Source organism: Anguilla anguilla, chromosome 7 (genome assembly GCF_013347855.1).
Source record: "Anguilla anguilla isolate fAngAng1 chromosome 7, fAngAng1.pri, whole genome shotgun sequence".
NCBI classification, from domain to species: domain Eukaryota; kingdom Metazoa; phylum Chordata; class Actinopteri; order Anguilliformes; family Anguillidae; genus Anguilla; species Anguilla anguilla.
Window position 1 is genome coordinate 25731964 of NC_049207.1, and position 16847 is coordinate 25748810.

Genomic DNA, 16847 nt, shown 5'->3' on the forward strand with positions numbered 1-16847 from the left:
CTGAACAGAACGTTAATGTAACAGAGCATTCATATTACTGAGGTTACTGAGCGAGACTGTAATATTACTGACCAGAAACGTTAATGTTAGAGAGTGGAATGTTAATATTGCTGAACGGAACATTAGCGTTACCAAACAAAATATTAATGTTACTGAGCACAACAGTGGTCTCTGGAGAAGAAGCCTAGCTGAAAGATCAGCCGGCAGAGTGCATGTCAGATAGTGTGGGGCCAATCACCAGTATGCAGTTGCCTGGACCTTGCCTTGTTAGCGTTTGTTGCCCTCTGCAGTACATTTGCCATGAGGCTGTACTTCTCATTCATCTCCATCTCTGTGCACTTCTTTTCACCTCTGTGGCACTGTATCTAAAAACTGCTATTGACAAACCTGTTATGTATAATAGGGATATAGACTCATGGGTATATATAATATTAGTGGTAATTATACTGTCATTAATACTATTAAACACAATCTGTGACAATCTAAACACAGTGCCGTGAAAAAATGTTTGCCCCGTTGCTGATTTTCCCTATTATTGTCACACTGAATGGTTTCAGATCTTTAGACAAAATGTAATATTAGCAAAGGGAAACTGAGTAAACGCAAAACACATTTTTTTAAAATTAATATTTCAGTTATTTAATAGAAAATGTAATCAAACACCCATATCACCCATGTGAAAAAGTAATTTCCCCCTTTGTTACTCAATCAACCAATTAACCACATTTAATTAGTAATTAGGTGCAGTTGATTTTATTAAACACAGCCAGGCTTGATTGCAACCAGCCCTGTTAAATATGAGCTCACTCATATTGAATCTTACCATCAGAGTGAAGCAGTCGCCACAACATTATGCCATTATGAAAGCAAATTCAAGAAGATTAGAAAAAAAGTTGTATCAATCCGGAAAGAATTACAAAGCCATTTCTAAGGCTCTGGGACTTCATCAAACCGCAGTGAGAGCCATTTTCTCAAAACGGAGAACACTTGGAACAGTGGTGAATCTTACCAGGTGTGGCCGGCCTGCCAAAATTTCTCCAAGGGCAGAGTAACAACTCATCCAGGAAGTCACAGTAGATCCCAGAAGAACATCCAAAGAACTTCAGGGCTCTCTGGCCTCAGCTAAGGTCAGTGTTCATGACTCCACAATAAGAAAGAGACTGGGAAAAAATGGGATTCATAGGAGAGTAACGAGGTGAAAACCATTGCTAACCAAGAGAAACATCAATGCTTATCTCACATGAAAAAAAATGCTTGGATGATTATTGCGATAATTTTCTACAGACAGATGAGTCAAAAGTGGAACTTTTTGGACAACGCAGGTCCAATTATGTCTGGCGTAAAAGAAAATGCAGCATTTCACATTAAGGACATCATACTGTCAAACGGTCAAACATTGTGGTTGTAGTGTGATGGTGTGGACCAGTACGGCTTGCCATTATTTAAGGAACCATGAATTCAGCTCTGCACCAGAAAACTATTTAAGAGAATGTTCAGTCATCTGTCCATGAGCTGAAGCTGAAGCATAATTGGGTTATCCAGCAAGACAATGATCCTAAACATAAAAGCAAGTCCACATCTGACTGGATGAAAAGAAACAAAATAAAAGTTTTGGAGTGGCCAAGTCACTGACGTGAACCCAATAGAGCTGCTGTGGCAAGACCTGAAACAACCAATTCATGTTCAAAGACCTACCAATTTGTCTGAATTAAAGCAGTTCTGTAAAAAAGAGTGGGATAAAATTCCTCCACAGTGATGTGAAAGATAACAAATTATAGGAAGCTTTTGGTTGCAGTTATTGCTGCTGAAGGTGGTGCAACCAGTTATTAGGTTCAAGGGGGCAATGACCTTTTCACATGGGTGATATAGGTGTTTGACAACTTTTTTAATTAAATGAAATCATTTTTTAAATGTGTTTTGTGTTTACTCAAGTCCCCTTTGTCTAATATTACATTGTGTCTAAAGATGTGAAACCGTTTAGTGTGAAACATATGCAATAATAGAGCAAATCTGGAAAAAGTCCATTGTGAAGTGATTTGGAATGACCAATGAGATCAGTGATAGTCAGTGACATGTTTCTGATTTATCAGTAGACATGAGTAGCATTTTATTGTTTAAATAAAATGATATTGTGAGGTATGCACAGTATGCAGCACTGCACAGGCTAAAGTGTGTTTTTATCATTTGCATTAGATCCGCATGCTTTTCACATCAGCCTGAACTCAGACTGCCTTGGAACCGTATCTGTTCGTCAAGTCCAAGCACATAACAGAAAACACTGAATCCAGCATTGCTGTTTTTTTACTGAACCATTTAAGCTTTAGGTAGTGGCCAAGTACAGTGAAGACCTTTGTAAGAAAGCTTACAAAGCTCAGAGCGCAGGTCATTGAGGCAGGGAGGATTCTGTTTTGGACGATGCAACATACACTGAGAGTGGCCATACTGTTCAGGCATTATCTCTGTAGTCGCTTTGCTTAATTTGGAACCAGACTAAAGTCACGCTTAATAAGGACCTGTTTTAGGATTGTTCCATTTCATCAGGTCAACATGCCGCTGCATGGGCCATCCTTGCCAAGAGGAAACGGTATTATATTTATGTACTCAAAATATAAAAATATCAGTAATAAAACTACTATAATTCCAAAAGGACATTGCAGAAGACTGCTTTAAACAACCAGATACTGTATGTGAAGGTGTGCTTTCAGTCAGCAGATGAATCACAACAACCAATGCGGTATCACTGCGTGGGAGTGAAAACTGCCTCTCCTTATCAGGAGAAGAGGCTCTGCTCGGTGGGCGGGAGTTTAGGGCAAAGTCTGGAAACAAGAGCCGTGGTGATACATGTGCAAAAGCAGGACTCAGTCGGTCTCAGAGCTCTTGCCTGTCTTGAAGAGGCAAAAAGAGGGTTTGGAGGTGGACAGGTGGCAATGCTTCTTGCGTGATGTCTTGTCTGCCCCGTAGTGGTGGCTGTCTCCTAGTAGCTCAATCTCTCGGCAAGGATGACCCATGCAGTGGCGTGTTGACCGAGGTTACCTACGTAACCCCACAGTCTTCTCTATATTTCTGAGACAAAGAAAAAACCTACATGAATCACAGCTTGATTAAGGCCATAGGGACAATGTCACAGTAGGGCATGAAAGTATTGTGTGACTGTCGGTCTTAGTCTTGTTGAGTCACAGTAGGCTATCAGGATGAAGTCACGGTAGGCCATAAGGGTGTTGTGTGACAGTAGGTCTTAGGCTTGTTGAGTCACAGTTGGCTATCAGGATGAAGTCACAGTAGGCCATAAGGGTGTTGTGTGACAGTAGGCTAGACGTGTGATGATGTCAGGCCCTGCCGCTTCACTCTGTTCCTCTGCCCCTCCCATCCACACAGGTGCCACTGCCTCCGCACGCAAAGAGGTGATCCGGAACAAGATCAGAGCCATTGGTAAGATGGCCAGGGTGTTCTCAGTCCTCAGGTAAGTGTTGCACGTTGCAGTGTTGCACGTTAATGTGATTACTGTGTGTTGGTGGGGCTTGAGTGCATAGCCGCACCGGACACACCATGCACGGCTTGTTGTGACCCACAGAAGCTATTTTCCTTCAAGGCACAATGAATGTCTTTTTTCCTTTTATTTTCAAAAGAGGGAAAAACACCCCCTCCTCCCTCACAAAGGCTGCTGGAGAGTTCGTCTGTCCGTTTTTTTTTTTTTTTTTAATCACATGCCTGATATTTTTAGGGTTCGTGTGTTGTTTCCTCTCTGAACAATGTTTCATTTACAATGCTGGAAATGCAGAGCTCTGCTGGAGACAGAAAAACGTGACTTTCCTCGGGAAGTTCTGTTTGACCTGGAGGGTCACCCCTCAGATCTCTCGGCCCAGTGCGCCGCACAGGGAAGGCTGGGTGGGATTTCAGGTCCTGCCTCGTAGCCTTGCTCTGTGCTCCGTCTCCGCTAGTCTCGGCGCGTCTGTAATCTCTTCAGGTGTTCAGCCAGTTGTGCGGAAAGATCTAACATCCCTGGCCACGTCATGGAATTTGGCAGTTTGAACACCTTTCCCATTTTCTATACATTTTTTGTCATTTCAGGTGTTTAACTTGTTATATAGCGAAAGGTCACATTCCTGGTCTTACCTTGGAATCTGACAGTTTCAGCTCATTTGTTTTTGTTTTAATGCAGCTCTTTGAAGTAATTTCAGGCATGGCGAAGGGTTATTTTCCTGTCCCTGGAGCTGACCACTGTAACTCTCCCCCCCCCCCCCCGCCTCATGTATTGACCAGAGAGGAGAGTGAGAGCGTGCTGACCCTGAAGGGACTGACCCCCACCGGGATGCTCCCCAGCGGAGTGCTGTCCGGAGGGAAGGAGAAACTGCAGAACGGTAAGAACCGTGCCTCCCCTGAGCCCCGCCCTTCAGTCTCCCTGTCACTCAATCTCCGTTACCATGGCAGCCAGTTTACTTTTTACTGTCTCTGAACCTGCAACCCAACCTCCTTAATTGTGGGGCTCAGATCTCAGTGCACAGAAAAATTTCATGAATGCATTTCGTTTGTAGATCATTTATTTTTTTGGAACAAATGTCAGTAGACGCATACACGTGTACAACTGAAATGTCGGAGATCGAAATTGAGATGACCTGCTGTTTTGTGGGAAACGTTTTGAGTGCTGATTTTTCTTAAATGTGGCCCACTTCACATTGCGTTGTGACTCATGGCATCCAAAGGGATGAGAACTGCCATTTTAAATGATGTTCATCAAGGCTAGAGCAGCACATTTGGGCCGACTGTGAAAACTGCGCTGCACCGTAAGCGCATTGAAAAGTCAGGCTTACCATATTTACTGAAGGGTAACATTAACAGTCCACAAACCATTCGGACAGTTTAGAGCCCCTCCTGTATGTGGAGTTAATGGAATATCCTACTAATTATTTTACTTCAGAAACCTTTAAAATCTTATTACACAAGCTGAAAACTATTTTTTAATGTGATAACTGTGGACACTATATTACTTTATTACATTGTTTATATTAATGGACAGTACTGCCTGTGTACAGATCTATTGAACTGTGAGACCCCCATCTGTGTATGTAATATTAACATTTGGGCTGTTTTCTCTCCTAGCGTGTTTTATGTTTTATTTACCTTAGCTGCCTTTTCTGTCAGCTATTTTCTCCTCTGTTTTCACAGTCCGTAAAGTTCAGACCATTGTTTCAGTGACAAAGCACACTGTATGTGTTTTTGTGGTGCTGTTGACTTATGAAGCTGTCCAATTGTACCAAACTCTCTCTCTGTCTAGTTCTCTCTGTCTCTCTCTCTCTCTCTCTGTCCACTCTATGTTTTCAGTCTCTGCAGTCATTTGGTTATCTCAAATACTATCTGTTTCCTTCCCTTCTCCTTTCTCTCTGGAAACTGCAGGTATAATCTCTTCCGCAAGTATTCTCTCAGATGTGTTTTGTGAGACAAATGTAGATTTTCCCCTCCCATGTCAAATTACTGATGCTCCTGGAGTTCACATTCTATCTCCTTTACATCACAGAGTAGTGTCTGCGAGTTTTTATTTCTCTTTTGGATCCGGAAAAAATCTCTCTAGAGGGAAGAAAGAGGCAAGAAATTACACTAGAACTGTAGTAATATTCTGTAGCATGAAATGCCTCTTTTATGCAATCTTTTTTATTTTGATGCATTTTTTAAATTCCAGTTTTGAATTTTTAGCTTCTGTCAAGGCAAGGGGTCTGTACCCCCAATCAGCTCCTGAATTTGTATCTGACATAAACTGTGTATGAAAGGGGATAACCTGAGTTCACCTCACCATCCACAAAAACTGGACAGAAATCAGAATAACATCACTCTCCTAATGACATGCTTTTGCCCTCCCCCCCTCCCATCCTCTGTTTTTAAGGAATAGACAATGGGACTGGCGCCTTCCACTGAAAGCTACTAAATTCTTTGGCTTGCTCATTTATTAACATTTAACAGGGAAAACATTACAGGCATTACACTCTTATCTAGAGCAATTTACACATAGCATCTTTTTATGCAGCTGATATATGCAGAAGAAATTTGGTGCCCTGTCCACAGTGTAAGGTGCTAAACGAATCCCCCTTTAGCCGGTAGCCCGGGACTGGAAGCATGTCTGAGGGGAGGGGGGTGACGTTACTGAGATTACTGTTGCAACATTGGTAGAATCACAGGGGGGCTTGGCGCTGGCTGCAGGCTCTCCGCCTACACACACCGACGTGTTTCTATGACAATGTTGCACCCTCCGCCATTGCCCTTTTCTTATTATTTTGATTATTTCATTTTATTTTTGTGCGTGCTCCCGTGTTGTGTTTCGCTTTCCCTTGTGATGGAAGGCGTTTTGTCTCGTGGAGGGCTAGCTGCTCAATATTTGTGTTTATAGAGCTCCAGAACGTTTGGGATGAAGACATGTTTTCGTGATTTGGCTATGTGCTCCATGATTTTAGATTTGTAATCAAACACTTCACGTGTGGTTAAAGTGCACCTTCTCAGCTTTCATTTAACTGTATCTTTTATACATTTTGGTCTCACCATGTAGGAATTACAGCACTTTTTATACTTTTATACATTGTCTTCCTTGGCTTGCCAGGCTCTGTGATTTCTGAGCTAACCAGTGCTCTCTTTCTTCATAATAATGTTGCTTTTGGGTAGCCTACGGTTTGGCCTGCAGTATGTCTCAATTATTTCTTCTTTTTAAGCATCATAATGGCTTTCTTGACTTTCATTGGCACCACTCAGGTCCTCATGTTGACAAACGCCAATAATAGACTCCAAAGGCAATCAAAAGCCTAGAAAGCAAATCACATTCTGAAAGCTCTCTTGTACCTGCACTAAGGAAACAGAAACACCTGTGATCCCGAACATTATTGTGCCCTGAAATAGAGGGAATATTTATAAAATGTGTTGTAATTTATACATGGTGAAATCAAAATGTATAACAGTGCCCTTAAATAAAAGCTGAGAATGTGTACATATGAATTGTTTGATAACCAATCTAAAATTGTGGAGTACAGAACCAAATCGATTTTTTTTTAAATGTGTCTTTGTCCCAAACATTATGGGGCTCACTGTATATGCAGTATATATGAGGATATATGTATATGTATGGGTAAAACATTTGGCCACAGTTTTAATATTCTTGTTTATGTAGAATAAAGATATATATTCCTAGTTACTCAGTCATTACATTCAATAGCAATCTCCATACGGTAAGTGTCCCAAAGGTACATTTTGTGTGCAAGAAGGTACTTGTTATCTTGAGGTGCTATAGCTTCTTCAGTGCTGTGGATTACTGATAGAGACCAATGATGTGTGGATTAAGGGCATTATATAACTAATAAGCAATTGTTCTATGGAGCTACTCTTTCTCCTTTGGAAATTGTGAGGGCTCTTGTTCCTGTTTTTTTGTCCGTGCTGCTATCAAGTTCTCATTCATTGGAATGAAACTTGCACTTTGGAACTCTTGGGGTTCTGGAGTTCTTGGCGTTACCTTCTATTGTGTTTTCTCACAAATTTTGACTTTGTTTCCTGGTGTCACATCTCGCTCACCATGCGTGATTTATTGCTTCTGGTTGTGCTTCTACCTGCAATAAGTCAACCCAAAGACAGATGTATAGAATAGAACTGGCAGGCAGTTTCTTCGCAAATATGTGATTAGAATGTTCTTAACTGAACGTTCTAACACTGATGTCACAATCACTACTGGTAATTGAAAGCAACAGAGTTCTAGAACACTGATTTAGAATTTAGAAAAACATTCCAGAAGCCTACTTTTTAACGATCACATCTTCAGTTGAACCTCCTTCAGGTACTGCTGCCTGTCAGTCACAACTTGCTTCATCTTTGTATGCCAAACATTGTGTTTTTTGTTTTAGGTTTTAGTTTTTTTTTTTTTTTTTACTCAAAAAAGGCTAAGAGGCTAAAGTTCCAAACATGTTTTTAATGAACACCAAGTACCTCTGCTTCTGCACCCAGTTCAACTGCAAAATCATTTTGTTTTACAGGGGGTCTATCTCAACTCATGTTTAGCTACAGTCCCCCCGCCTCACAACTGCTGTTTCTTCTCCAACTAACATTCATGTGTGTCCCTGTGTGTCAGAGTGTGGAGAGTGTGTATCGTGGGTCTGCATTAGCTCTCTTGCTGTTGGTTGACTTTGTTCTCCGAAACTGAATTCCTCTGTTTACTCTTCTCACTCGTTTTGCTACCCCTCTTCTTCTCTTCAGCTACTGTTGAAGCTATTGAGGCTGACGAAGGTAAATAGGCCAGTCTCCCTTTCTTTTGCTTTTTTGGCAATAGACAAGGGCTCCACTGGGTTCGTTCATTTCCTTTGCCGTAGCTTGTACAGAGTGTGTGGGTGTTGGGCTAACTGAAATGCGCCATAGCATTAATCACATTTTTGAGAAAAAAAACAGAAACATGTAAAAGAAAAGGCTGTGCTTGTTTTATGGGGGAACAGTTTTGGTGGCGGGCCAGGGACATGTAGTCTCAGCACGGAAACAGATGGGTCGATGACAGATGGCAGCCGTGTGTCTCTCCCTCCCTTCAGAGCTAACAAGGCCGACCCACCTGCTTCACTACATGCATCACATCTAAGAGAACGCTTCAGGATGTGCAGCACATCCAATCAGAACTTCACTACGTGCACCACATCCAACCTGAAGCTTCTCAACATGTACAACATCCAGTCAGAAGTAATACATTAGGCTCCTGTTTGCTGACTTCCAGCCCAATGAGTGCACATGTGTATTATTATTATTATTATTATTATTATTATTATTATTATTATTATTATTATTATTATTAATAATTATTATTATACTGCTAGCTATCCAATGGCTATGTGAGCCTGTATGGTTTAACCTTCAAACTTCACAGGTTATCACAGTTCCTGTGGCTCTTAAAGGTATTGATTGAGTTTTACTTCTCTCTCAACGTCCACTAGTACTATTACACTCATCTGGGGACATGTTCAGCGTGTCACATGAACGCAGCTTCAACCTATAGCGCTCACACCACATATTCACACACACCCATGATTTGCCCGTGAAACGCTCAAAATTGTTCCCTTTTAAAACAAAAGACACAACAGTTGTTCTTTGTTTTCGCACGAAAATACAAGTCCGGTAGGAAAGAAAGTGTTTATTGGACAAATATTTGCATATAGTCAATGATTGGCCTGGCAAAATTCCAATTGGATGGAAAAAATAAAGAAAGAATTTAACCCCCCCCCCTCCCCAAATAATAAAAAGAATCTGCAAGAACAACATCAAATGCACACTAAATAGCAGTGGAAGAGCTCTGCTATTTACCTTAGAATTGGTGAAATCCTCCTAACCGACTCTGACGGACAGTGTGCATTCGTGTTGGACATTTCTTTTCTTTTCTTTTTTTTTTTGTTTTTGGCTTTTCCATGTGGGTCATGTGACTTCTGCTGTGTGGTGTTCTCTATCGTGAGCTGCTAATAACCTGTCTCTGACCGGCGCTATGCAGCAACACACTCCTCTCCACCCCTCTTATGACTTTTCATTAGGTCTAAGACACCAATTTGTGACTGGGGGCAAAAAAAAAAACGGATAACTGCATAAAAGTCAAAATGGGCAGATCCAGAAAAAGAGTGATCTCCAGAATCCGTCGCTTATCTCCAGTGGTTTGCTGCATGCTCCAAGCAGGCTAACAAGTGGTTAGCACCCAGCCCGTCCGTCCTGTTCTCCATGCTGCTGGTGTAGCAGCTCAGTCATTATGTGAAAGTACTCTTATCTGTGTGCTCTGTATCAGTGGTCTCCTCTGTTTACTTTACATGTTTGGTATTTGTTGTTGTTTTTTTTCCCTCCGTTTTTCCGTACTGCTTTTGTTTAGCAAAGAATTATGTAATCCCCTCTTCAGTCGGGATATATAATTGCGGTAAATATGCTGGTGATGGTGGTGTTGTGTTTTTCATTTATTATGAGAGATTTGTATAAAATCCCATCAACATGTTTTGCCTTAGCTTGATCTTCTTTGCTTTTTGTTATAATGTGGATATTTTATAGGTCTGTTTAGTAACCTTTAGCCTGTTTAAATCTGATGATAATAGTCATGGAGTAATTAATTTAGATTAGGAGGTTTTCTTGGACTTTACTGAGAGCAGTTTATCATGTACTCTTGGTCTGTTTTAAGATGCAGACGTCAGGATTTAAGAAGATCAGTGTGCACACAGTCACTCCAGATCTTTCTTCCTTTGCAATCAAAATCATAATTTTGGAATGTTGTATATATATATATATAAACAAATACAGAAAATAAATACTATGATATTAAGCTTATTAAGTTGCGATTTTAACAGAGGTTTTTTTTTTTTATCTTGAAGGTCTCACAACATAACAATTTAACCGATCGGTAGTTTGTCTGTTTAGTGGGCTGCCAATCGGAAGTGAATATCCATTACAGAACAGACACACCATGTCAGTCCTCCCGCTCAAGTTTTAAAAATGATATCAAAACGACATTTTTATTTTTCCCCCATTTATAGATTTGGAAAAAGTAAGCATGCAGCTTTACCTGGTGGCTAAACAAACACTTCAAATGCAAATAGAAAATGACTATGCAGGATCTTTAAATCGTTCTTAAAACTTTAAATACCCTCGTAAGACATGATACTTCTATGCAGCTCATGTGCTGTTTCTACAAGTGGCTGATGTCAGTGGAAGAGCTAAGCTATATTTGATGGGGGAGAAGGAAAGGTCTTCTTCTTACAGTACATTCCCTCAGAGCTGAAGGGCTGCTCTGCTCTCTTTCTCTCTCTCCCTTTCTTTTTTGCTCTATTTTTCCCTCCTGGATTTCCTGGCCCCAGTGGAGTTGCATGCTGAAGACTGTCCCGTAATTAGGAAAGGGAGGCTTTATAATGGTGGACCGCTTAGTAGAGGAAGAACAGAAACTTCAACTCACAGGATGTATTCATATTTTTACTCATGGGTTTAAAGTCTATTATTTTGTATTATTAACATTGTTTGATTAATGAACAACCCCCCCCCCCCCCCCCCCCCATTTAAAACGGCCTTCCGTTTACACATGTTGTTTGGACACTTACATTTAAAACGGCCTTCAGTTTACACACGTTGTTTGCATTTGCTCAAAATTATTGATACCCTTAGAGTGATTCCCATTGATCCATCCAAAGCAACAACCACACCCACCCCCCCAGCCCTCACTCCTTCTTGGTTTTGTGCCCAACAAACTCTCAGCAACAAGTGCCACAGAGATGAGCAGGCAGGCAGTTGGGTACAAAAGTGGGTTTCGAGAGATTGTTTTTTAACGCCCTGTTCCATCTGTCTGTCTCTCTGCCCCCCTTGCCCCACCCCTCCACCACTCCTCCTCCAGCCATCAAGGGCTTCTCCCCTCAGCACCGGATCAGCAGCTTCGAGGAGGCCAAGGGCCTGGATCGCATTAACGAGCGGATGCCCCCGCGGCGGGATGCCCTGCCCAGCGACGCCAGCCTGAACTCGCTCAACCGGGCCCTGTCCTCCGAGACCAACGGCACCGACGGCAAGGGCGGCCCCAGCAGCAACATACAGTGATCCGCGCCTGCCGCTAGGCTAGGGGGCGCTAGCGAGAAGCTGCCCGGGGGAGGTGGGGGTGGGGGGCTCTCGTCCTCTCCTCCTCCCAGCTCGCTACAAGGTTGAGGGGGGAGGGGGGGGGATCCGGTTTTGGTGGGAGAGGACGGAGAAGGAGACAAGGATGGCGTGGACTAGGGTTATGAATGAAAAAAGTACGATTTGGTGATGTGTCACTTCCTAGTCTCCCTGGGTTATGCCTTTAAAAAAATGCTTGTAGAAATAAGAAAAAGGTAAGGCTGGTTAACTCTTATGAATCGTTGGGGATTTGGTTGGTTATCCATTTGCACCAGGAGAAAGAGGGAGAGGAGAGAGAGGGAGATCTTAAATGATTTGTTGTAACAAAGGCCTTTGTTCAGTTACTGGATATGAAAAATTTTGTCTAACTTCTTACTAACTTGTACGTTTACAAAATACAGCACTAAAAATGGACAGTACATTAAAAAGGTTTTTAACATATAAGGGTGTACAAACTAAATGAGGACTATTTATTGATAACTTTTTTTTTTTGCTACTCTTATCATGAAAATAGCTCTAAAATAAATTAGGCAGTCTTAAAAGAATGTTGCAACATTGTTAAAATGCCAAAAAAAAAGGAAAGTTTTATGGTTTTTGTACAGATATGCTGACCTCAGGTTTATTTGGTGTGTGCTTTGGTCCTCTTTTCTGTTTAATGTCTAAATAGCTTGGCAATGAATACCTTTCTTTCTTGGAGTTTAATAACTGGAATTTTACATTTATCATTTATTTTGTTTTTGTTTCATTTTGTTTTTTTGGGAGATTTTATGATCGGTTGTGGCTTGCTGGAATTCTGTATTGATGAGTGGCGACTTTTTCTCTTTTTTCATTTAAAGATAGAGAGCAAAAAAAAAACACTAAAGGTTCAGTGGAAAAGCATCTATATTCTGTATGAAAATGGAATAGCTAAAAGAATCTGCCTATGCATGTTTTATAATTAATGAAATATAAATTAAGTAAATTTATGGATTCAATTAACGTGGCTGCAGTGACCCATTTGGGTGCTGTAGTGGGCTTAGTGGAGATATACTGGAAATGTATACTAGCATTCTCTATATTTGCTCCATGAGATTTCTTCATGCCTTCTTTTGTAAGTAAAACATTGAGATATTTAAGACAGAAGAGGATTCATAATATTTTTAACACAAGCTTGTAACTGCACACGTAGTCCGATTTAGCATGTTTAGCAACTCTTGTGAGATAAGTTTGTGGTTACATGTGGAACTCAAAATGCATGATAGCTGTTAGTGTCATATAATGGTTTAGTCATTTTTCCTTCTGTTTCGTAACGTGCCACAAAAAAAGTGTAAGTTTATTATTACTATGATTATTATTCTTATTTGGATCTCTTGCTTTGTATATCAGTTACAAGGTTTGTAACTGCTCCATACTTTAAGATAGAATTGAAAAAAGCTCCATTCATCTTTTTTAACTCCTGTTTAAGTGCCCAAGTAATTCACTACAACATGAAGCCTTGCTTTTATAATTTGACTTCAAAACTGTTGGCAGACAAAGCATGCACTTGCAGCGATGAAAAGTATTTTATATTACTGTTCAATAAAAATGTGCATGAAATTATATCCAATCTAAATGGTTGTCTTTTTTGTGCCCCTGAAACACAAGCAACCCACGCCCAGTTCACCAGTCTTGAAAATAAAATCTGAATAAAATGACAAGATGTTGTAGGATCCAACTTCTGGTGCTAATTCTTCTGAAATATTTCTCTTGGGAAATACGCTATCTCGGAAAACATCCCTTCAACCAAGACCATTTTATCAATAAAGGTACACACAGCTGGAGTTAAGCAACAATTAATGCCTTTAATGATTTTTAAATGTTGTCCCGTTTTGCAGAGGTGTTAAATTCCAATCCTGTAGAGCTGCAGTATTATATCTGCAGGTTTAACTCCAGTTCTGGAGCACCGCAGTGTCTTTTGGTTTTACTCCAGTCCTGGAGGGCTGCAGTGTCTGCAGGTTTAACTCCAGTCCTGGAGGACAACAGTATCTGCTGGTTTAACTCCAGTCCTGGAGGTGTCTGCTGGTTTAACTGCAGTCCTGGAGGGCCACAGTGTCTACAGGTTTAAATCCAGTCCTGGAGGGCCACAGTGTCTGTAGTTTTATGTTCTTAATTCATTAACTGATGGTGAAACCTTGCAGGAGACAATGCTGGGAGGTGGAGTCTTTGTTCAGTAGCGATGCTATTGGTCAGGCATGATTTTAAATAAAAGAAGTGACGTCATTTATAAGAGGCCAGTGCTAAAGCCCCCTTTCACTGTGGCAGACTGAGATAAAGCTTTATTTTAACCTCCAGTGTTGTAGATTTATAGTCTAATATCTTAATAGCTATCGCAGCTGTGGGGAAAACAGGATTAGCAGTGCTAGAGTGTGAGATGTTTCTATTGGAACGCAATCAGAGGTTCTTTGAATAGCCTCTTGAAAAACAAGTGTAACATTATCCAAACAAATTAATCACTTTCTGTTATTTTCTGAAGATGTTTTTCTCAATGGCACACCCACCCTACCTTTAGGGAAAGCCATTAAATAAACTCAGATAAATGTGTCTTTTTTTTCTGGTTAGGAACTAGGGAAGATGTGAATACACATTGGAGAAATGTAATCCATTTCTAGAAATCACTTTCTTATAGGATCCTTAGTGTTTGGTCTCCCGTTAGTTTGCATTGCTCCTTGAATCCACACACACCGCATCAGGCTGACGTCAGTTTTCATCATATATGAAGATATATATGTCAATTTTTTTGAGAGCCACGCCTCAATTGTGGTTGGTGGACAGGCTATTTGGTTTTCTGAACATTACAAAGCCATCAGCCTTGTTCCTGCGTAGTGTGGAAAAGTCCTGCTTTAACTGCTGAAATGCGCCAGACTATGTTTGTCCTCAGGCCAGCAAGAGAGAATGTGTGGGAAAATCGCTGCTGTTTTCACTGTAAACTGCGGATAAGTTTTGTTTTTTTTTGCAGCAGAGGAAGCCTGTTTCGCTGGGGCGATCGCACTTTGTGTGTCACGTACCCCGGCTTACTCGGGGTAAATGCGATCTGGGATGCAGTCGGTTTTTCCCCCAAAACCCACGCTTAGGCACATTTCTGGGCAGCGCCCCTTTTACGGAGACGTGATGCACTGACTGTGGGAAGGTTATGAGATTTCCACAGGAGCTCCTCTAAACGTTCTGTAGAGGGCTGCCCTGCAGATCCCCCCACCCCAGCCGCCCCCTCTCGCATTTTTTCTTGAACTCGTTCCATGGCTCCTGGCAGCTCTTGGCAGGGCGGGGTCCAAACTGGGGGGGGGGGGGGGGGGGAGCCATAGCCGTGTTTGTCAGGAAATGTCACCAGTCCCGTTCGAGCGGCTCTGTGTACACGTATCACAATGGCTGCTGGAAGGAAGCGGTTCGTTTCGCATCCTGTTTTTGGGAGGTTCCGCACCTCCACATTTGGGAAGGAGCTGGGCCAACTTCTCCAGAGAGATTCCAGAGGTGAGGCTTTGTCCAAACAGCCAAATCGACGCGGGATCGAATGCATATATGAGCATGCGATTGTTTGGTGACAACCACAGCTCATTCAGCCCAACTAGGCTAGACATTTTATCTGCAGTCAAGAGCGTACATAAGTGCACAATGATAAAAAACGTGATAACAAAATCTAGCTCTGTGAAAAGCCTTTTGTCTTATTACGAAACTTTTGATAAATAGAAAAGGAAAACATTGCACAAACAAAACTGGGGATTTGAACTTTTTGAAGTTCGCTTCCCCATTGATTTTCTGAAAACCTACAGAAAGTAGAGATATATGTATATATATATGGTTTGTTTAAAGTCTAGAAAGTTGAGATATTGAACAAACCAAGGTGTGTTCCTGCACAGTCCGGGAGTCAAGCTCAGCAGTGCATGCTGGGTCGCCAGATGGGGATTTTAAAGGAATATATGTGTCACGTGCTGGTGTGACACGTCTGGGAGGGAGATGCGGCAGTTCCGGGTGTGCATTGTTGGTTGCCGTATGGAGAGAGAGAGCACACCCACACAAACAAGAAAACACATAAACACCTTCACCCTTTCCCCCTCACGTGTTCCAGGCGAAAATAATAAACTGAAACAACCAACTAAAATAACAAAGACCAAAGAATGTAAAACCCAGCCACAGCTTTTCAGCTCGCTGCTGGGATCTGCTAGCCAACTTATCAGTTGACCGGTTTATTTGTCTTTTCGTGTTCTGCCGAACGAAACACAAAAACAGACGCTCTCTCGGTGTGTGTGCTCTCGACCCTGAACTGCGGAGAGAAACACACCTTTAAGCACCTGGGCTGATTAGCTAGCGCAACCCAGGTACATGCAGTCATTACTGCACATAGTTTTTTTTATGCTGAAATGTGAAAATCGATTTTCCTTTATTACCGAAACACAAGATGGGTGGCGCTGACGAGGTGACATCTGGTAATGGCTCTTCGCTGAAGAGTCCGACCGTCTTTTTAACCTCCGCGAGCTTCACATGCTTGGCACAATCTTGCCTGGGGAAGTAAACTTCCATGTCCGCAATCTGCTAACAATAACACTCCAAAGTAAACAATGAGTGGTCATCAGCGTGCATGACACACCTATGAAAACAGCTCGGACGGGCGAGGAAAAAAAAAAAGCGGAGGTCTGCAGAGATAGCGGTTGAGACGTATTCTGTGTATCTCCGTGGCTCCCCATGGCTTCTGCAGTTCCACGGAGGGCTCAACTTTACGTCTTTTTAGTAATTCAATCTCATTCAAATCGCTCCATTTTGATTAAAAGCTTCCTGCCAGGAGAATGTGGGGAGTAAAGGAAAGCAAACATTTTAGTGTGGTTTCTCTTGAAGTCAATGTTGTGTCCACAGTAGACCTATCTATACAATTAAAGTACAATCAGACAAGATTTTAAAAAAACAACTTGTAGTCCAAAGATTACTTTCTCCCAGTTTCAAATTCCCAGTCAAAAGTAATTCTCTCACTGCTACAAAATAGAGTGTGTGGCTGGGACCCATCCGCACAGGAACAGTGCATTAGCAGATACTAGACCATGGGGCCCATCCACACACTGGAACAGTGCCTTAGCAGATACCTAATCATGGGGCCTATCCACACACTGGAGCAGTGCCTGAACAGATACCAAACCGTGGGGCCTATCCACACACTGGAACAGTGTCTTAACAGATAGCAGATTGTCCTCCGTTGAAGCAGTCTGCCAATTGTTTGCATTCACTTTCAAACAGCTGCTCAATCA

General features: G+C 41.7%; 1 protein-coding gene across 4 annotated transcripts in view; it reads left to right on the forward strand.

Annotated features, from left to right (window-relative positions):
• The window catches only part of LOC118231624 (serine/threonine-protein phosphatase 2B catalytic subunit alpha isoform), a 121776-nt gene extending 108595 nt beyond the window's left edge, over window positions 1-13181 (forward strand). For 2 of the 4 annotated variants that reach the window (XM_035425637.1, XM_035425638.1), the window contains 4 exons: window positions 3376-3460; window positions 4261-4358; window positions 8218-8247; window positions 11351-13181. In XM_035425637.1, coding sequence (XP_035281528.1) covers window positions 3376-3460; window positions 4261-4358; window positions 8218-8247; window positions 11351-11547 — 410 coding nt within the window. In that variant the 3' untranslated portion in view covers window positions 11548-13181. The remainder of the gene's footprint in view (window positions 1-3375; window positions 3461-4260; window positions 4359-8217; window positions 8248-11350) is intronic. The other 2 variants (XM_035425639.1, XM_035425640.1) reach the window with 1 other exon arrangement.
• Window positions 13182-16847: the final 3666 nt, after the last annotated feature.